Source organism: Manis javanica, chromosome 11 (genome assembly GCF_040802235.1).
Source record: "Manis javanica isolate MJ-LG chromosome 11, MJ_LKY, whole genome shotgun sequence".
NCBI classification, from domain to species: Eukaryota; Metazoa; Chordata; class Mammalia; order Pholidota; family Manidae; genus Manis; species Manis javanica.
Genome location: NC_133166.1, coordinates 8,965,132 through 8,987,562, shown reverse-complemented (window position 1 = coordinate 8,987,562; position 22,431 = coordinate 8,965,132). Strand labels below are relative to the sequence as shown.

The 22,431-nt window shown below is 41.7% G+C and overlaps 1 protein-coding gene across 1 annotated transcript in view; it reads right to left on the bottom strand.

Moving 5' to 3' along the window:
• Positions 1–18,635, bottom strand: part of RAB38 (RAB38, member RAS oncogene family) — a 61,142-nt gene extending 42,507 nt beyond the window's left edge. Inside the window, exon 1 of the mRNA XM_073215909.1 lies at positions 18,278–18,635. Within this exon, the coding sequence (XP_073072010.1) occupies positions 18,278–18,479 (202 nt within the window). The 5' untranslated portion in view covers positions 18,480–18,635. The remainder of the gene's footprint in view (positions 1–18,277) is intronic.
• Positions 18,636–22,431: the final 3,796 nt, after the last annotated feature.

The window sequence follows — 22,431 nt, the reverse complement described above, 5'->3', positions numbered from 1 at the left end:
ACAAAAGTAAATTCAAAATGGATCAAAGACCTGAATGTAAGTCATGAAACCATAAAACTCTTAGTAAAAAACATAGGCAAAAACCTCTTAGACATAAACATGAGTGACCTCTTCTTGAACATATCTCCCCGGGCAAGGAAAACAACAGCAAAAATGAACAAGTGGGACTATATTAAGCTGAAAAGCTTCTGTACAGAAAAAGACACCATCAATAGAACAAAAAGGTACCCTACAGTATGGGAGAATATATTTGTAAATGACAGATCCAATAAAGGCTTGACGTCCAAAATATATAAAGAGCTCACCCACCTCAACAAACAAAAAATAAATAATCCAATTAAAAAATGGGCAGAGGACCTGAACAGACAGTTCTCCAAAAAAGAAATACAGATGGCCAACAGATACATGAAAAGATGCTCCACATCGCTAATTCTCAGAGAAATGCAAATTAAAACCTCAATGAGGTATCACCTCACACCAGTAAGAATGGCTGCCATCCAAAAGACAAACAACAACAAATGTTGGTGAGGTTGTTGAGAAAGGGGAACCCTCCTACACTGCTGGTGGGAATGTAAATTAGTTCAACCATTGTGGAAAGCAGTATGGAGGTTCCTCAAAATGCTCAAAATAGACTTACCATTTGACCCAGGAATTCCACTCCTAGGAATTTACCCTAAGAATGCAGCACTCAAGTTTGAAAAAGACAGATGCACCCCTATGTTTATCGGAGCACTATTTACAATAGCCAAGAATTGGAAGCAACCTAAGTGTCCATCAGTAGATGAATGGATAAAAAAATGTGGTACATATATACAATGGAGTATTATTCAGCCATAAGAAGAAAACAAATCCTACCATTTGCAGCAACATGGATGGAGCTAGAGGGTATTATGCTCAGTGAAATAAGCCAAGAGGAGAAAGAGAAATACCAAATGATTTCACTCATCTGTGGAGTATAAGAACAAAGGAAAAACTGAAGGAACAAAACAGCAGCAGAATCACAGAACCCAAGAATGGACTAACAGGTAACAAAGGGAAAGGGACTGGGGAGGATGGGTGGGTAGGGAGGGATAAGGGGGGGGAGAAGAAAGGGGGTATTATGATTAGCATGCATAATGGGGGGTGGGAGAAAAGGGAGGGCTGTACAACACAGAGAAGACAAGTAGTGATTCTATAACATTTTGCTATGCTGATGGACAGTGACTATAAAGGGGTTTGTTGGGGGGAACCTGGTATAGGGGAGAGCCTAGTAAACATAATATTCTTCATGTAATTGTAGATTAATGATAACAAAAAAAAAGAAAGAAAAGGGGGATTACTCCCTGATAGGATAAAACTAACTGCAAATCAATGATTATTGCATGCTTTAAATATCCTTAATTTTGATCATTTAAAGGGTGTCAGATGATCAGCTATGGAAGTACATTTTTCTGATAATATTTCTTTCTCTTAAAAAAAAAAAAAAGCAGTTCCTGTGTGGTGATCTCTAATAAGTTCTTCACAATGGTATAAAGGGCATATCAAAGTGTGGGCAAAGGGTTTGTTTGTGTTTATACAGAGGATCAAAGCCTAATTTGGCTACCCAGAAAATGAACTAAGATACAATATGAAGAAGAACTTCCAACATCAACATTCTCTGGAAGAGTCATTCCAGAAGATGATCATCAAAAAACTTCAACAAAGATCCTGGCACTGTTGCAGTTGTAGCTGCATTCATCCCACTGGTTCCTGGACTTGCCATTGGAATGGAGAAGGAGATATCTAAGCTGGCCTGTGCATACAGTAAAAGAACAAATTTAACTGGATCTATACTGTCAGAACTCAACCAAGAATTAGGAGAAGTGCAAGTTGCAGCACTCCAAAATCTTGCAACTATAGACTATCTACTGTTAAAAGAACACATGGGATATGAACAGTTCCCAGGAATGTGTTGTTTTAATTTGTCTGATTTTTCTCAAAATTTTCAAATTCAGTTAGACAATATCCATCATATCACTGATAAGTTTTCACAAATGCCTAGGGTGCCTAACTGGTTTTCTTGGCTTCACTGGAGATGGCTGGTAATTATAGATCTGCTTTGGTTATGTAGCTGTATTCCTATTATGTTAATGTGAGCATGCAATTTAATTAGTAGTTTAAAACCTATACATGCTTATGTTACTCTACAAGAAGATATGTCAAAGAAATAATCAATCTTCCCATGTTTTCTTCCATCTGCTACTTCTATAGCTTTTTTTTTCCTTCCTAATTACAACCCTTAAGTAGAATTAGTGCCTTATATCGAAATTACCAAGTATCATAATTCTTCCAAGTGGCAAAGATACCTCAAGACAAATGCTGGGCATAGAAGCCACAGGGCATAAATCTGCAAAGAAGTAAAAACCTAACCTTTTCACACAATATTGCTTCTCTCTTACTTACCAACTTTACATTTCCCTTTATGGCCCCGGAAGATGACTGGTTAGCCAGAGATGGGTAAGATTCCTCAAGGGAGGAACAACCTAAGATAGGCACAGTCACAGGGGGGCCATCAGGTGAGAAACTGGGGATCAACAGAGGTGAGGCTTAGAACCTCACACCCCCTGTTTTGAGAGAAATCTTCTGCGTCCGTGGATGTTTTGTTGCCCTTGTCTAGCTTGGATTAATACTTAGTCTATAGGCACACACCTGATCATCTACATTTGCCCTCTTACAGCACTAAACTATGTTTTCTACCTTTATCTTGCATCTACCTACCACTTCAGCATTTTATTAAAAATAATAATAATAACAATAAGGGAGAAATGTGGGATTCACATATAAATCAAGTATAAAAATCAAACGAATAATCATATTTGACCTGATTGTTTATAGTTCATGATGCGTGATCAAAACCGAAAGTTTCTGTGATGACTGCCCTTGTACTGTTCACCATGTAAGAACTTATTCACTATGTAAGAATTTGTTCTCCATGTAAGAACTTGTTTGTTATGCTTCAGAAGATTGGAGACTGTTGAGAATTAGGCTTGGGGTTGATTAATGATTTGCATTGAGTCCCCTATACAGAATTTTATTGTTGTCAACAACCATTTGATCAATAAATATGAGAGATGCCCTCTCAAAAAAAAAAAGACACCTTTATTAACCCCACACATGAGAACCTTTGACTCTTGCCATCTTTCCAAACTCTTCGGTCACTTTCTTCAAAGTGCTCCGTGGCCAAGCCACACTGGACTACTTGTCCTTCCTAACACAGATACTGCATTATTCCCTGGACTTTCTTGCCTTTTTTACATTTCTGTTCCCAAAGCCTATATTCTTTTCCTACCTCTCTTTCCACTCTGTCCAGTGAAATCCTATGTAACCTGAATTGTCATTACACTTGTGCAGCCTTCCCTGTCCTGCTCCCTGGAACCGATGACTCCCTTCCTCATGACCCTACAGCATTATCTTTACCCTATACGATTCACACTCATCATGCTGGGCGTGCATGCTCTGTCTGCACCATAACCGATAAAAACCTGGGAGCGCACTCATCATGTCTCACTGTTGTAAATCCAAAGCCAATTTCTCCACTTTTTGGATACAGTAGGAGCTAAAGATACTATGGCAGAAATAAACTGAAATTAAGTTTCTTTCTTCCTCTAAAATTCAACATCATTATGTATTCACCAACTAGTGCTGCATATTAATGCACTGACTCTATATTCTACTTTCATTTCCAGTAAATAATCAATAGAAGCTCATTGATGGGGAAAAGTAACATTATTTTAACAGGGTTATATGCATATCTGTTGCAAAAAAGTCTCAGAGTAGAATGTTAGATTTTCATAATCATTCTCATCTTCTTAAAAAATAATCCCTTGGAATCAGTTTATTCTGTTTCTGATAATATACTTTTGGGGTCATGGCACCATCAGTAGAGCTAAGAGCATCACCAAGATAAGCTCTTTGTTTTTAGAGAAAAAAATGTATGAACAGCAGGAAGATAAAACCAAAGGCATCTATGGACCTTGCACAAAGATCTAGAGAAAAAAATTCCAATACTGGGTGATGGTCAAATGAACACTGAATGTAAAATGGCTTAAGCTGGTTTTGAAACCTGAAAGCTTGGATCAGAGTCTCACTGACATCCGGGTAAGCAAGATTTCCTCCAGATTTTAAGAGCCCATCTGTGCTTCTGGCAATAGTTCTGAAACTCATCTTCTCTCTTCCCTATTTTGCCCCACCAAACCATAATGGAAACATATCAATTAGTCACCCTTTTTCCAAGTCATCTAGAATTAGATCCTGGAATTAACCTTGTGAAATCTTCCCCTAGAAAATTACAAGCTGCCCTCTTGCCAGAACTAAATTTCTGCAACCATTATGACAAGCATAGTCCTCTGTATGCAGCGAGCATTCAGTAAGGCCTCCCTGCTGAGTGAAGGAATGACCCCTGACACTCTCCTGTCGCAGTGGGTCCTTGCAGCCCTAACAAGTCCGGGAGGGTTAACCTCTGTCACGTTCTCTTTCATTCACCACTTTCTTTCCCCTCCTACTAAAATCACTTTAGTTAGGATTGTCTCATCTCATCTCATTCATTCATTTAACACAAAATTTTGAATGCCTGTATTTTCTAGGCACTGTTCTAGCAACAAGAAAAAAAAAATCCTTGTTCTCATGAATCTTACATCATAGTGGAAAGAAATAAAAAGTTAGTAAGATTCACATAATACTATGACAGCTGGTAAAGTGCTGGAGAAAAGTGAAGTAGGAAAGGAGGAGAGGGCATAAGGGGGGTGAGGGCAAATTTAAATGGGATTGGTAGCGAAGGTCCAATGAGATGGTATCATTTAAGTAAAGACTGAAAAGAGGGAAAGGAGCAAGCCACATGCACATTTAGAAGAGGGGTTTAGACAGAGCAAATGGCAAGCACAGAGATTCAGAGGACCAATGTGTCTGACAACGTTTAGGGAGCAGCAAGGAGACTGCGTTAGCTGGACAGGACTGAGCAAGGGGAAGAACGCTATGTAGTGAGGGGGCAGGTAACAGTTTTGAATGCAGACAGTTTGGGGCCGTTACATGGATGTTGCCTTTTATTCTGGATGAGAGATCATGAGCAGATGGGAAACACGGACTGATAGGCGTAAAGGGATAACTGTGGCTGCTGCAGGAATCACCTGCAGGAGTCCAGGTTGAACATAGGGAGATGATAGTCCAGTCGAGAGACAATGATATGGACCAAAGTGGTAGTGGTGAAAGATGGTAAAGGTTGCTTGTTTTCTGGATGTATTTATAGATAGCAATGATAGATGAGATGTGGAGTATGAGGGGATTCCAGTATGACTCCTGGACCTTTGGCTTTAAATTGTTAAGTATGGAGTTTTTGTTAGCCAGGATGAAGACCTCTGGAGGTAGTTTTGTGGAAGTAGACTGGGTTCTGACATGTTAAGTTTCAGATGAGATTATGTTTAGTAGGTAGTTGTACATACAAGGCTGAAGCTCCAGGGGGTGGTCAGGGCAGGAGATTTAACTTGTACTTTAATTGCTGTATACCTCTGCTAGATTCACCTTTCAAAGCTGTGTTTTCACCCTCTCATTTCCCTAGTGAAACACTTTCAGGGAATCCAGCACTGCCTAAAACTGAGATGCCAAAAACTGCTAACATGTTATGTGACCCAAACAAGATTTAAAGCAATTTGAACTATATCCCAACAGTTACAAATTGGAAGATCTTAAATAAGACAGATATTGGAATGTCTTGAAAACTGAGAACATTCAGAAATACTGGGTCCACATAATACAAATCTTGTTCAGGAGTTAGTTCATTTGAGCTGACCAGTACCAAATGCCCAGTTTTAAAGGAGAAAATAAATCTGCTGAGATGCTATTCCTTTCACATTGGTGGTTTTTATGGTTATATACCATAAAACAGTACCTTAAATTTGAATTCATGTAGTTATATTTTTCTAAAAATAATTCTAACAAAATATTTAGAATTCAATGAAATTTATATAATTTTATTTTAAAAGGAATCATTGCTATTGATCCATTTTTTTATTGTAACACTTTTATAAAAGGTCACATAGGATCCTATGCTTATTTCTTTTTGTATCAAAATACTCCTTGACACTCTTGGGCCTATTCCAGTATATACACCTAGCTGTGCACAGAGGAGCAAAATGGGAGCCTGGGTTATGGGGGAAACTTTGTTTCCTAGAAAAACAGGGAGCAATAGCTTGGGTGGTCAGGTCAGAATTGGGATTTTTCAGAGAGACCCTTAAAAGATGAACATGCCAGGGAGATTTGCCAGGGAGAGAAAAATGTGCACTTATTTTACCATCGAGGCTTCTACGGGATTTTGAAGGCTGAACACTTTGATATACAAGTTAAAAGCTAATCTTCAGGCTGAGGTCATGGTCCTGCCCAAAACTATCCCTTCCTAGACTCTGCTAAATTCTGCCTTTTGGTTTCATTCACACTTATTCCATGCCCTCCCCACCCCCAACTCCCAAGCAAACATAACCTTTCCCCATCCTCTGCCTAATTAAATCCTAAGTATTGTTCCAAGCCCTAATTTCTTGGAGCTTTTTCTGACTACTTGGCCCCACACTCAACTCTTCTCTACTGCACACTCACACAGCACTGACAGTATCACTTGCTTGCCCATTGAATCAGGTCCTGCCTTCTACTGTTTTCCATGGGCGGCAAACCTCTGCAGCCTATGTCCCCAATTATTCTAGTCTCCTTGAGCTCACTGTTGAATTACTCATTACTGTCCCCTTATGTCTCCATAGCACACACACTCTGAGAGGCTCTTCATCTATGCTCACAATGAATTTGTGAAATAGAATGGAACTGGTAACACAAGTACTCCTTACAAAATGAAATAACAGATAATATTGATTTCTTATTTGTGAGAGGAAACCCCAACAGGGAGAGCATGGACTGAATAAAGCAAGACCTCTGATTCAACTCATTTACTTCCTATGCCTACTAAACTCTTGCTCATTCTTAATTTAAGATCCATGCTGAAAAAAATCTGCACCCAATTCAGAATGACCCAAGTTCTTTCTTCAGTTTCTCTAGTTCCCCCATAAACAATGGCTCTCATTTCATCTAACTACTGGGTGACATCTTTTATAGGCAAATCTTACCTCCATTCAACAGGAAGGTAAAGCTAGATGCAATGTATTGAATTAAGCTAATGTGTGCAAGAGAATAAGTTGACATATAAAGTAATAGTTGACTTCTTAGGTACTCATAAAAAATAGCATTATAGAAAGGAAGGGTAGATGGATTATAGTAAGCTATTTTTAAATTAAATTTCAAAAATATCCTCATTGAATTCCAAATTTATTTTTAAACTTAAGGCAGTGTGTGTGTGTGTGTGTGTGTGTGTGTGTGTGTGTGTAAATGAAATCCCATTATTACAGGAGACTTTTTATCAGAATTTATTTTGACTGGGGTCCAATACAACTTGGTTTAAATGAAATAACTCACTTAGAGAAACAAGATCATACAGTAATATAATATCCAATACTGAATGGAGGAAGGGAATGAACCCGAGTCACAGAAGAGAGGTTGGCACGAATGATCAACATCTTATGTTTTTAATTAAATTAATTACAACCTACATAAATACCTAACAATCTCAAAATACCTCCACTGAATTACAGGCTCAAATGGAGGAAATAAAAAGCTATCTTTGAATTATAAAGCATCTGACCATCACCTCTAATTAATATTTAAAGATACTTTGATACATAATTCACTAGAGACTCTGGACTCTAAAGGTTATTACTCTTAAAGAATTTCTACTTTCCTCTAGAGCTAAAGTTCCAAAAATGTGGGTCAAAGTACTCTGGGGTGGCTCCATGGACTCACAGGTTTCAACAGGATATTTTAAAAAGTCAAGGCAAACACGGTGGTGTTCAGGATCAGTGAGATTCTCAGGAGCTACTAGCTTGAGGTAGCTCATAATTTTAACATTAGATCATGCTACATCGCTTTTGATGTGATCGTATCTTTTTGAAACTGGGGTTTTTGCAGTTTGTGTGATAAAAAGCAAGAGTCATGTGAAAAATGTGAAACAGGAAATGAGGGTGGTGGTATCCACTCTGACTCAAAGCTTTGACATGTTGCTCCATGGCCTAAACGCACACATATGCCAATAGTAAATAATTGTAGTTATTAAAAATGAAATGAATTTTTTAAGATATTTGTGCTCCATTCTTCTCTAACGGTTGTTAAATTGTGAGAGCATAATACTTATTAAATTGTTTGGCTCCAACAACTTAAAAAAAAGAACTTTTGGGTATTGCTATTGGCCTAGAGCCACCATGAAAAAAATTGCTTAGACACTTAAGGATGCTGTGAACTGAGGAAGTTAGATAACCTCTGCTGTAGCCTCTAGAGTCTAACCTAGAATATTGTTTCCTTTAAATTTAAGATACACAGACACACTCCTCTGTTCCATATAAGACTTAATTTTTTCCCAATACCAGCAAGCACCATAGCTATTCTTATCTTTGATTCTCAAACTAGAGACTTGCGTCCCTCAGTTACTGTGGTTTTCCTGCCTAAAAGTAGCATATTAAGATGGTTGTCATTAAGCCAACCAACCACATGGTCTCAGAAATGCTAGGTGCAAAGAATTCAGTTCATTCAACTCTTAGCTCTATACAAAAGTATACAGATTCAAAAAATTAGTAAATTATTCCTTTAAAATAAATAATGTGTATCTCCTATATGCAACTTAAACAGTCTATATGACTTATGAAAACTATTGCATTGTTGTATCACATGTTAGGAAATAGAATTAGAGTGGTTAGAAAATAGCATTTGCAACTAGATAAATGTCAGTTCATATCCCAGCACCATCCCTTCATATCTGTGTGACTTTTGAAAAGGTTTATGTTTTTCTCCCTTGTTTATGTTTTCCAGCCTGTCTAAGCATGGTTCTCTCATCTCTACAATGGGGTTAGTGAGAATATCTAATAAATAAGATCATTGTGAGCAAGAAATAAAATGACACATAAAAATGCATAACACCAGGCCTGAGACTCAATAAAAAGGGTGGCTATTAATAACACATTATAGTGTAGGGAAAATAGTCCTCCCAACAAATAAGTTAAATCCTTTACTTTCAATTTCACCCTACAGATGAAGTTGAAGTCTGTTTGAATCCCTCACACTATAGATATTTTCTTTGTCCACATTAGCCTGAGAAGGGACATAAGAAGCTACATTTCATCACTTTCCTTGACTCAGAAAGTTTTCTGCAAAAGCAGTTTTATGCAAGGGCTGCTGAGAAAGAAAGGTTAAATAATGTGTCAGGATAAGAGAGACTACAAAAAGTAGAGACTCGGTGCAAAAAAGCAATAATTCTGATTTATGTCAGACATTTGAAACTATTAACTATCCTCTTCTTAAATTCCTTCTATTTCTAAAAACCTGCCCTTGCTTGATTCTCCTCCTACACAGTGCTTTCTCCTTCTCCCCTTTGCTGACTCCACAGTTATTTCATTAAATTATGTAACAAATAACTGTGGCAGGGCCCGCTAAAAATCACGAAGCATATTTTGGAGAGGTGTGAAATAACTCTACTAGAAGGCTAACGAAAAGTGTTACAAGAGGGTAAAGAACAGTTGCAAGGAATTCGGGAGGAAGGATTTACCACTGGCAGGAGGGCATTAGGGGAGTCTTTGTAGAGCAACTGCCCTTGCTGGTGGGCCTTAACTGTCAGGTGGGATTTGGATATGTGGAAATAAAGGGAAGGGCATGTGAACCAGCAAGAAGAGCAGGAGGCAGAGTTCAAATGGCCAAATCTGAAGCCTCATCATGATGGATGGTTGGGGGAAATAATATTAGAAATGTTACTGAAGCCAGACTGTGGATGACTCTGTGTGCCCCGTGCCACACCATCATGCCCTCTTCTTTACTGCATGAACTCCCACCGGGCTGGGTGCCTAATGAATGCAATTAGTTTTGTGCCCCAGCGCTTAAGACAACACTAAAACACTTGGTGTTAAAAAACAAGTTTTTAATTCTTCAAATTTTGTCATTAATAGATCAAAGAATCCTGCATTCTGATTCCAGTGTTACCATTAACTAGCTCTCGGCCCTGGGAAACTAATGTGAACTCCCTCTCCACAACTGCTTTTGGAACACAGCTTCCTCATCTGTAACATGAAGGTTTGGGGAGCCCTCAAGGTGTTAACTCGGTGAAATTACCTTTTGAGAAGTTACTACTTCATCTAGTGTACCCCAAAATCATAAAGAAGATTCAGTTTTGCCATTTGACCTCCAAAGGAGTGACACTTCACTCCAAATCATGAAGACCTTGTTGAATGAAGAAGCATGGCTTTTAAGAATGGTCTTTAAGGTCACTCTCCAGTTTTTATGGTGAAAAACTAAAATAGAATGCCACTTTAAAGACAGTAATTGCCCCATTTATCAATTCCAAAATGTATGCATTTTTATGTAGTAATCCTTGTAGAATTACGAAGTCTTTCAAACATGAACAAAATTAAGTTTACTTTTTGTTTTATTGAAGAAATTAAAGCAATGATGAAATTAGTTGACTAAAAAACTATTTATTGAACAAAATACTTATTGACCACCTACTAAGTACCAAGTACTATGCTAGGACCTCAGGTTAGAGTTTGGAGGAAAAAAAATATTCTAGTGCAGTAGCAGAGGGCTTCTAACCTGGGATAAGCATGGGACATTATGGGAGCAGAGAAACAGTGTCACCCTTGGTCACAAAGGCTCAATGAGACTTCCTGAAGAAGGTGAGATGGGTTGAATGATGCAGGACCCATATGAGTTAACTAAGAAGAGGAAAGTTTATTTAGCCAGAAGCAATTAATTATAGCCAGAAGCCATAGCACATTGAAGCCACCGTTAAGATATCCGGAATGGTCAAGACTCAGAGGTATGGGAGATGAGACTGGAATGGGTGACAGAGGCCTGATCATTACAAGGCCTTGAACTTCATGCTAAATAGTTTAGGTTTTAATGCCGAAAGGGATGGGGATCCAAACTGGAGAATATTTGGCTGGGGAATGACATCATGCTGAGAAGTCTCACCTCCATGGATTACAAACTGATGGGTGGGAAAGTCTGAGGGAGGGATGGCTGCCACATTAGTTCAGATCAGATGTGGGGAAGACACGGCTACTGAAAGGAGGGATGAGATAGAGCTATTTTTCAGAGTGAAAAGAGAGGATTTGATTAATACCTGAGAGTAGAAGGGAGTGGGGAATGGTGGAAGTTAAAACCTGAGTTACTTTCAAAGAGTAATTTAACACCACATAACTTCCTAACCACATTTTTGAATAACTGAGAAAAATTAATGAATGAACTCAATAATTTGGGAGTTCAGGCTAGAGTCACAGACTTGACCTTGCCAAGGAGATGGAAACTCCTCTAGAATACCAACCTAGAAGATGAGGCTCCTCCCTCGATGGACTAAACCTGATTTCCACCCCAGAAGCAATAGGGCCACCACATCCTTCTGGGATTATTCATCTCAGAATTGAAGACAGTGAAAGAAATAAATAGGGTACTCAGTGGTATGAAAGCTTTGCAGGATTCACCAAAGATAATCATTACAAGTGTAAGAAAGGGCTCTAGGCCTGTTACAAGACAAACTTTTTCAGGTGAGTGATGACTCTAGCATCAACCCCAGTGACCACTTAACACCAAACCACTTTTACTGAGCAACCACTGTGTACCTGGTACCATGTTCCACTTGTGGTTGGCCCAGTTTCTTCACCTACAAGACTGCAAACAATAAGACGTATTTGCCAGAACACTGTGGTGTTTAAACTGTAAAAATGGCTTTGAAAAATTGATGAACGTAAGGAGTTACTACTCTTAACCTTTGGTTTGGCATATACGTCCTTTGCTAATGTGCCTCTGCCCCCCTCTCCCCCTCCCCCTCACATGCTGTAACGTCTAGCTGTGCCAGAATACCCGCTGTCCTCACCAGAGCGCCTCTTCTCCATGCCGTGGCTACAGTAGGTGCCCTGTTCTGGCTCTCTTTTGGCACCTGACACTTCCCATTCAGAACACTTACCAAACAATGATTAAATAATCATCTCCATGATTATCTTTGAATACCTTTATGCCCCAACAGACTATCAGATTCCATAAGCACAAAGACTGATCCATTTTGCCCATCCCTAAATCCCTCTGCTTATCAAGTGAATGAATGAATGTTCCCCTGCAAGATCTTACCCTTCTCAAATCCTCAACTTTTAAAAAGATGTTTTAAGTGAAATTCAGTAAAATAAAATTTAAAAATTGAGAACCATGTCTACCCTCAATGAGAGTAACTGACAACAAAGCCACAGTGATATTCTAGAAAGTCAAGGCAAACACGGTGGTGCTCAAGATCAATGAGATGCTCAGGAGCTACTGGCTTGAGGTAGCTCACAATTTTAACATTAGATCATGCTACATCACTTTTGATGTGATCATATCCCAGTCAGGCTTCTAGGATTCCAGTCACTTGTTTCTTCCCAGGACTGCACAGAGTCCTTCAGTAGCTCTGTCTTAGAGTCTATCCTCCTTCTAGTCGTCATCCCCACCTATCACCTCTTCCTCACCGCTTAATTATTCTTATCATGATGTATCTAATCTACAGGCAATGGGGAGCCACCAAAGTGGAGTTCTGGGAAGACACACTTGACCTTGGCACACATATGAACTGCAAGAGAAAGAGACCAAATATAGCCAGGTGGCTATGACAGCAGAATAGGTTAGTAATATCACCGTCCCTGGTCTAGGGCAGTGGCAGAGAATCATAGTCACTATTTGACTTGGAGACTGATGGCTTGTGAGGGTCAAAGAAAGAGAAAAGAAGGCAGAGGCTTCAAGTCTAAGTGTCTGGGTATAGGTAATATATTTAACAGGAACTAGGAAGTCCAGTGTGTGAGAAAATGTGTCTAGTTTAGACTTACAAAGAGCATCCTTTACTACTTATTATAAGGGGTAATTATGATGTTCTCCACATTCCTTTGTTGTTATTGTAGTTTTCTTTTGTATATTCCAATTTTGCTACTTTTGGGCATTTATTACTTTATTAATAGAAAAAAAACAATTCTTGTTTTCTATGCAACTTTGCTAAGACATACTAATCTTGCAACATATGTGAGATATAAAGGAGATGCCCAGCAGGAAGATGAAATTGTAGGTCTGAAGCTCATGAGAGGTCAAGGTTACATGCCCATTTTTGGAGCCATCTTCATAGTTTAAAGCCATGGAAATACATGAAATCCTTAAGAGAAGGAGACAGAATTAAAGAGAGCTAGCAGATGACCTTCCATCTCAAGTTGCACAGCCCTGAATTCACTCAGAGGGAGTAGCTGGTACTAGGTAAGAGCACAGGAAATACCACACTAGATAGAGGCTTTGTCCAGCCTGCTGGGGTTTAATCTCAGAGAGTGGATACATGTGCAGTGGACAGAAATCCCTCTGCACCACCAGTTACCAATATCCACACACTTTACTCACTGTTACAGTACTTTGCTTTTGTGCTATCATGCCCACTATACTGTGAACTTCTCAAAAATCAAGTCTTATTCAATTCCTTACCTTTCTTTGGTTTCCCCTTCCCTACGACAGTGCCTAACACATAACAGGTATTTAATATACACAGGTGCTGAAGAAACCAAGCACCACATAGGAGCTCCTCCTCCCTATTCCCCTCCTCTCAAATGACTTTGCTTTCCTGGTCAGCTGCAATGTGCTGGCCTGTCAAAACCAGTCCACATGCCTCATGCCCATGTGTCTGTGACACATGGAGACTCCAACAATTATCCTGCAAGAAGCCCTCAGCGCTTTTCCATACATCCCTCACCCTACTTTGAAAGTTCACCATTGTGTTTGGCATACATATTCTTCACCTGTATGTACACAGTATTTTGTCCATGCGGTATTTGGAAAATCTATAATTAGTCAGGTTAGAAACAAGGCAATAACCTGCCCAGCAGAGAGGAGTCAAGACTTGGCATGAGTTTTTGTTTGTTTGTTTGACATAGCGGTTGCCAAATTTAGCTCTTACTATACATAGATATTTACATAGATATATACATAGAAATTTAAGACCCTTCTTCTAAAATGCCTTAGAGAATAAGTCATTTAGAAATGGTTAATGAAGAGATGGTCCAAATCTCACGACGTGGAAGCATTTTATAAACTCTGAAACAACACACCGCTGTGACCCAAATGACTCTCCCAGCCCCCAGTCTGGGGAGTCAGTGTCCCGGGCACCTGGGGACTCTAGGCCCAGGCTGCCTCCGCCTGTCATCCTGCCTGTTGGTTAGTTAACATCCTCCAAGACTTCTTTGTCACATGGCTTAGCAGGGAAAGTTAGTACAGATGTGCCCTGCAGGGAACTATTTTTCTTAAAAGTCAGGTATTACCTATTTAGAGTCATTTATTATTTAGTAGAGCCTTGTAGTGAACATTTTGCATGGTGAGGAAGTAAAGAAATTTAGTAAGTAAGGATATTGGAATGAGCTGCCATGTACTACCTGGACACAGAATATACTAGAGCTGACAGAGGCTGCAAGAGATGACAGACTACAAATACGGATAATCACAGGAAAATGAAACAAATGCCACTGTACAGATGTGGTAACTAAAGTCCAGCAAGGTTTCATGGCTTGCCCAGTGTGAGTTATTACATTTTTAAGTATCTATAATTTAGAATATATTTAGAATATGTCTAAAGTATTCTATTTTTAAATTGTCGAAAGTAAAGTAGTTAGGAATTTGAGGCTGGATTCGAAGGCCAGGTTTCAAATTCGAGCACTACCGCTTAACCAGGTATTTGACTGGAAAATTAAAAATTAAATGTGTGTGGAGAATTGTTAAGAGCAGATGCTTAAAGAAATGTCAGCTACTGTTACTATGACTGTCCCAGTTCCTGCAGCTGGGTCCCAAAGTTCATCAAGAGTTCTAGACAAAATTGTATGTTTCTATTTGAATGTGCTAATGGAGTAGTTACACAATTACTTTTTATAACAAATTATATAATAAATATATATATATGCTAATGGAGTATCAGGACTTGGAAAAGTACGGGAAAGGAAAGTCTGAATGTCAACTTTTTGTTTGCTTTTTTCCTGATAAGTCTATAAAAAGAGAAAACCCTATAACCAAGAACTAAATTTTCAGAAATAGATTTTCATTTGAGTTCTTTCTACTAACTACACAGTGGTACTGACTCAAAATCCAAAACCGTATTAGAAATAGGAAGAAGGTGGCCAGGCTAAGGGGACGAGGGCACAAACCCAGTGGCCAACTGTGCCCCAAGCAATCTCAGGCCTGTGGTTATAAAGAGCATGGCTTGACTGCAAGTCAGACCGATCTGGGTGAAATCCAGCTCTGCTACTTATGAGGTAGGTGGCCTTGAGCAAAAGGAGTTAATTTCTTTGAGCCCGGAGCTGACGCAGCTGCTCCTCTGTGGTAGGATCACAGGACCAGGGCCACTGCCTTCCCCGCTGGGGCTCGTGGGATTCATCACAGTGGGTTCAAGGCCTACTTCAAAGCACTGAAAGTCACTTTTTGGAGTCTTTCAGCAGCTGACTGGCTAGTCTAAGTGGCGACAGGAGGTGTATCATGGGAATTAGTTGGACAAATAAGGCCATTCTTGGCCTTGAACCAAATGAGTATCAAAAGTCTAACTGAGCACAGATTCCCTCTATAGCAAACGGACCTGATATCCTGTCAGGATGGATCCCCTCTATCTCATTCACATTCCCAACCCTCTCCAAGTGAGACCCACCAGCCTTTACTACCTATTCTTTTCAAACACACCCAGAGTTGAGTGCAAAGGAGACAGAAGCATTCCCTTGTCTGCACAGACAGGCTGAGTTGAAGGTATGATAAGGTACATCTGGCTGACTGGAGTCTAAGTGGGCCATTATGGCTGGAGTTCATAGGAGCTCATTCCTCACAGAGCTACTGATACAGCCTGAAATGCCTCACTACTATGTTCCACTCCTCCTTTCCCACAGTGGTCCAGCTTCCCTCAACCAGCTTTGCCTGCTGCTCAATTTCTGATCAGCCTACAGGGCCTTCGGGCTGGACACTGCCAAGCACAGGTTACCATTGAACATCAGAGCCCTGGTAAAAGAAGTTCCCCTCTCGAGATGTTGCTCACAACCATATCTGTAGAACTGACTTTCCAGGTCTCCTCAGATTTCTTATTCATAGACTTGTGTAACTACAGCCTCCATGGCAGCTTCAGTCCAGAACTGTGGCTCAGGAGCATTTCTAGGCTAGGGAGTTAAATTGTTCATGACATGCTATAATATGGATAAAGCTGAAAAATTGTGCTGGGTGTTTGGGAACAGATTATATGTGTAACATAAGAAAGTATCATTTATTAGGATTTAATCAGCACATTTAGCTCACGTTCTTCTTGCCTAGCATTTATACATGCTCAAAAAGAAAAATGGTAGCTAGCGTAGCAATAGTCCTTGCAGCTCTCCTAGGCAGTAGGTACGGTTGCCTTTTGCTAGCATCTACGCGTTGCTCACCTCTCAGTTGCTGGGTGAAAGCATTCTGCTTAATTTATAGAAAAGGAAACTGAGACCAAGAGGTTGGGGAACTTGCCTAAAATTGCCCAGGACATATGCGGCAAAGCAGAGATCCAGATAGGGGGAGTTCAACTCTGGAATTGAAGCTCTTAATCACTATGCCCTTCTATCCTCCCTGTTAGGTGAGGACACCAAGACCCACAGAGATTATATAATGTGCCCGAGGTTGCATCCTTAATCGCATTTCAACAGAAGTCAAAATTACAGCTGTATCCCCTTTTGCACAATAAACTAATTCTAAACCTGAGTCCTGGAGACTTCAGCACAGTCAGAAGAGTTTTCAGACATTAAAACATGCAGCAACAAAGTGTACAGACTCAGTAGATTCTCTAGATGAAAAGCCCAGTCAGATAGTGGCTGACGACATCTTCTGGTCTCCAACAGCCCCTGTGCTACGAAAGCTACTGAAGATGACTCCAAATGCATTAATCTGTCCACGGGCCAAAGTGTTATCACAAGACCCAGCAGCTCATGACTAAAGAGACACTGGCGTCCCCAGAACCACAAAAGCCCTTTCAAAAATGTTCCACATTTGCAGTCCGTTATGCCATGATAAAGTGTTTCCAGTCAAATGCACTAGCCAAAATGAACCTATTTTCTGAAAGAGAAGTGGCCGGTTAGGGTCCTGAACTTTATAAAGGTTCCCAGTACCACAGACCATGAAGTGGTCAGAGGTGAAATGGGAATGTTTGAAGTGGTTCACAAAGAATCCCAGAGGACCTTAAAACTTGTGAGCAGGAAGCTCCCTGAGCTGTCAGTGTCCAACCCTGTCCACTTAGAGGGATGCAACTGAGCTGAAGGGACTTGTTTGAAGCCACTGAGCTGGTGAGGGAGTGGTGGAGTCAGGATCTGTAATGAGGGGTTGGACACACCCAGATTGCAAACAGCCTCAGTCCAAGGAGGACTCACTCTTGGAGTAGACCCTTTGCACCCCTGCATTTGACTAGGCCTGAGTCTTGGTACAAACCCTCAGAGTTAAATTCTGATATCAAACATTGTAAAGAAGCTTCCCATTTTCTGGATCTCTCGGTGAAAACTTTATAGAGTCAAGTCAAGAAATCTTGTGGCCAATGTCATAGACCTTTAGATAAAAGTGGCCCTAAAATATATATATATACATATATATATATATATATATATATATATATATATATATAAAAATAATATGTGTGTGTGTGTGTGTGTGTGTGTGTGTGTGTATTGGAATAAAGGGAGTGATTAAAAACAGGAATTGCTAACTGCTCTAGCCTAGAACTCTCCTGGTTCCTGCTGCTAACCAGTCTTGGGGTTTTCCCCAGGGTCGCCCAGCACGGAAGGGCTGGTGTGACACTCAGGGCCGAGTCACCAGCAGGCTTGCCCGGGCCCTGAAAATGAGCTGGAGACTGAGAACTGAATGCCTGTCCAGATAGTCTCCTTCTGGGTCCCAGGGGAGGCCCGCGCTGGGCCAAGAGATCCCAGGGGAAGGTGTGGGAGGGAGTTAAAGCAACAGCCCGAAAGCGCCAGAGAATGTACCTGAAGTTTCTTCGAGAGAGAAAAACTTTTTTGTTTTCTTGAAAACCAAGTTTCCAAACCACCAGGAAAAGTCTTGGGGCTCAGTGCCCCAGCGATCTGGGTCTCCCACTCGGCTGCAAAAATGCCCCAGAACTTGAGCCCGACTGTGAGGCGCTCCGGCCCCCGCCCCCTCCGCGGGAGCTCACCTGCGATGTCCCAGAGCTGCAGGCGCACCACGGTCTCCGGGTCCCAATGCAGCACCTTGAGCGCGAAGTCCACGCCAATGGTGGCCCGGTAGTGCGAGGAGAAGTTCTGGTGCACGTAGCGCTTGATGATGCTGGTCTTGCCCACGCCCAGGTCGCCAATCACCAGCAGCTTGTACAGGTGCTCCTTGTGCGGGGCCTGCATCCTGGCGGCCGGCCGGGCGTGCGGGGCCGTGCGGGGCCGGAGAAGCGCAGCGGGAGCCTGGGCGGGAGCTAGCCTCCGCGAGCAAGTGCGAGAGCGAGGGAGACAAGGCGGCGGGCGGGGGCCGTGGCGGAACGCCTCCCGGGCGCCGGAGAAACGCCCAGACCGGCGCCCGGGGGTTAACCCTCCTTCCCACCGCGCCGCGCCGCCTGCAGAGGGGCGGAGACGGGAGCGACTCCGGGGCAGGGAGGTAGGGGGCTCGCGTGAGAATGCCTGCTGCCGGGCTCCTTCCTACCGCGCTTGGCAGTTCCAAAGACCGTTCTCCTCTGTGACCCTGGCCACAAAGCTGTGAGGTGTGAGTTTTACTTCCCATGTTTTGTGTGCAAGAAAACCGAGTGACAACAGAGTTCAGTGAATGGAAGTGGATGATAGCCAGCGACAAGCCCTGATGAACTCCAGGCTCTTGGGGCCCCGTCCCACACTGGAGAGTGTTTGGAAGAGAGGCAGCGGGATAATAATTTCAGGAGGCACCACACGTGGGCTTGGGCCTGGGTGGCCTGGTTTTTGAGCAACCTTGGGCAAGTTGTTTGAGATGCCCCAGCCCCTTCCTTCCTCAGTGACCTGGTAATGGTGACCCAGACCTATGGAGTGTGAACACTGACCTCATTCACACCTAGTCACCCATTAATGGTCTAAGGAGGGGGATAAGTGGCCTGAAAATGCTGTTCTTGGCTTTTAGTCTCCTCTTCTTCTATCCTAAAAGCTCTGAGCAGCATTGAAAGACAATTTAAACAGAGGGTCAGATTTTTTTAAGTGCTAATAATAGCAAGCAATTATCCAGCACTGCTTTGTGCCAGTTTTTAATCCATATGTCACTTAATCACCCCACTCTTCAAAAGCATTATGCTTCCCATTTTAGAGTTGAGGAAACTAAGGCCTGGCACATTTTAAGTAATGTACCCAGGGTTAAAACACCAGTAAGGAAAAGCCAAGTTACAAGTCAGTTTTCTGTGTTGAAGAGTTTGTTTTTTCCATTTATTCTTTTCACCAATATGTATTTGTGCTTGAGATGAAGCAAAAATAACACAGCTTCCTGGTCTCAAAACCTTTACCTTTTTGAGGGTGGAGACAAACAAAAATAAGTAAGTGCAACTTGTAATGTATTAGTTGGTGACAAAATTCAGTAGGAAAAGGGGTATGATGAGTTCGAATGGGGTTGGCCTTTTAGATAGGGTGGCCAGGGAAGGCCTCACTGAGAGAGTAACAATTCAGTAAAAACCTGAAGTTCATGAGGAAGTGACGCGCAGATCCAGGGATAAGCATTCCATACCAAAATGGTTATATGGCATGTGAAAGTGCTAGGAATTGAACAATGTCCACATTATCCCATTTCATGTTTCCAGTTGTCTTACAAAGTGGAGTATTTTGTTCAACTTATAGGTAAGGAAACCAAGACAGAAAGCAGCTTTCCCAAAACCACACAATGTGTTAGAACTGGGATTTAAAAACAGGCGTGGGTGAAACGGAGAATGGAAGATCTGGCATGCCCATTGGCTTTCTGCCTGTGTCTGACATTACATGTGCTGTTGTTCAGTCTCCACAAGCCCCTAACAAGCAGAGGGATGCCCTAGATGCCTGACCTGGACAAAGCACATAACTTCTCTGAGCTTCAGTTTCCACACCAACCAAATGAGAATAATATCTACCTTTTAGAGCTGTTGATTATATATATATATATATATATATATATATATAAAATAAAATAATAAGCCTATAGTAGGTGCTCAATAAATGGCAGCTATTAATATCAAATGAGGGACAAGCTTTCACACCATGTTCTTGGATGTACACACTGTGAACAGGCACTATATCTTATCTGCTCTCTGTCCCCTCAGACAGTATCTCAGAAGCTTTGCTCATAATGGGCACTCAGTGACGGTGTGTGGAATTGTATTGGTTTGTGTTCCTTGGGAGCTTTGACAGACAGGCATCATTCCTTCATTTCTACCCACACAGGGACACACCAGGAAGATTATATCTAACAAGTGAGCCAAGTAATCCACCTGACTAGAGTATTGGCCGACATTGTGGCTTCACTTGGCAGGAAGGGGCATTCAGGAACCCTGCTTAAGCCATTCTTAGAGCCCACAAAATGAGAAATGATGACAAGACCCTCCCAGATTTAAAATCCTGCTTCTGCAGATCTGAAAGACACATTTGGTCTGGGCAAGGAGCTAATTAATAGGGGTAGAAATAAGGAGCAGGTAGAAGTTTGAGAGCTAACGTAAGCCAGCCCTCAGTGTTATGCCTGCCCCAACCTCTCTGCAGGCCCCAGCCTGTTCTCCCAGCCAAGTCCAGGCTGAGTCACCTTCAACTCACCTGGCTCCTCTTCTGATCAGGAGCATGTTGGAGCAGCAAGCATTTAGATTTAGTGACTGGGTCAGGAAGGCCAAGATTCAGGTTTTTCTGGGACCTGAAGCTTGTAATATCAGTGGGGATGGGGGGTGAGGGGTGCCTCTTTAAGTGAAAGAATGCAGAATGTAGAAACAGGTCCTGAAGCTTCAGCATTACTGCTTCTTTGGGGGAAGGGGTGGGAGAAAGGGGGGTAGGCGATCCCTGTCAGGACAGAGGCCAACCATGGTGAGCGAGCTCCCTGGCAGCAAGTATTGCAGTTTGTTTCCAGAGTTATTCATTTAGATCTTGTGACAGTTCTTTACAGTGGGAAGAAATTACTCTCGGTTTGTAATTTTTAAATCTTTAGACTAAAGTGGCTTGGTGAGCACCACAGCTAGCAGTTCAGCAAAATCCTGAAAGACCCTGAGTAAAATGAGGGGGTTGGGTTGCAAGATCTCTGGAGAGCACTCTTGACTGTAAAACATCAGAAGTCTAGGGCTTCTGGACATCTTCCAGCAGGCATGACACCCCAGCCAATTCTAATCACCCCCACAATGGGACAGTTACCCAAGAGATGGAATTCTTTATGCTGCACTCCATTGCCACCTCCCTGCAGTGAGCAGATGTATTTGAGAGAAAGGCTGTGAAAAGGCCATTTCAAAACAGACCTGCCATAGTTCTCTTCTGGTTTCATGGCTCCAACCTCTCCTTAGCTGCTGCTCACTTGCCCCAACATAAGGGCTCTCCAAGCACCTTTTTGGAGGGGAAACCTTTCTGCAGTCCCCTGCTTTGCTTTGAACTTCTTTCCTTCACTCAGAATGAGGCTGCCAACAGGAAACCAGGTGGCTGGCAACAGAACATGAAATAGATTCAGGCTAGAGCATCTTTAGAGGAAAAGGACATTAGCAAACAGGTACACCATCCTTGCCTCCTGTTCTCCCTTTCACTCCAGGTTATGAAGCTTCAGGAGAACGCTCCTGCCCTCCAGAGAGAAGGACCACAGCAATCCTTCCAGCAGTCACTCGGAGCCCTGGCAACCCATTTTCTGCAGTAACTCTCAAAGCATCTCTGGCCACGTTTTAACAATCTCACCCTCAAACTGCTACACCACAGCACACCCTCTCCTAAAGAACAGGAAGGCAGGTGACTCAGGTCTGTAAAAGCTGCTGGAGATCATGAAGTGCTCAGAATTCAGGCATGGAATGGCATCCCAGAAGGTTCAGAGGCAGACTGCTCTAAGTCACTACTCCCTTGCTAGCCAATGTGGGTGCATATTCTTGTACTTATTACATAGAAAACTTAGTTAAAATGGTTGGAAACTGCTTTGTAAACATAAACCTGAAGCCCACATGTTTTCCTCCCAGGGCTGCTGCATGAGGGGAGTCCCTTTGTGAAGTTTCTCTCCAGTAAGAAAGCAATAGGGAGTTACTCATTTGCTTATGTGGCTCTTAATTGTTGCTCTGAAGAAATATTTACATGGCTTTAAGATAGGGTAGCAAAGACTCTGTTGGAGGAAAGGTAAGGTGATTTTTCTTAGATTCGTGTAAGGAGTGTATCTTCT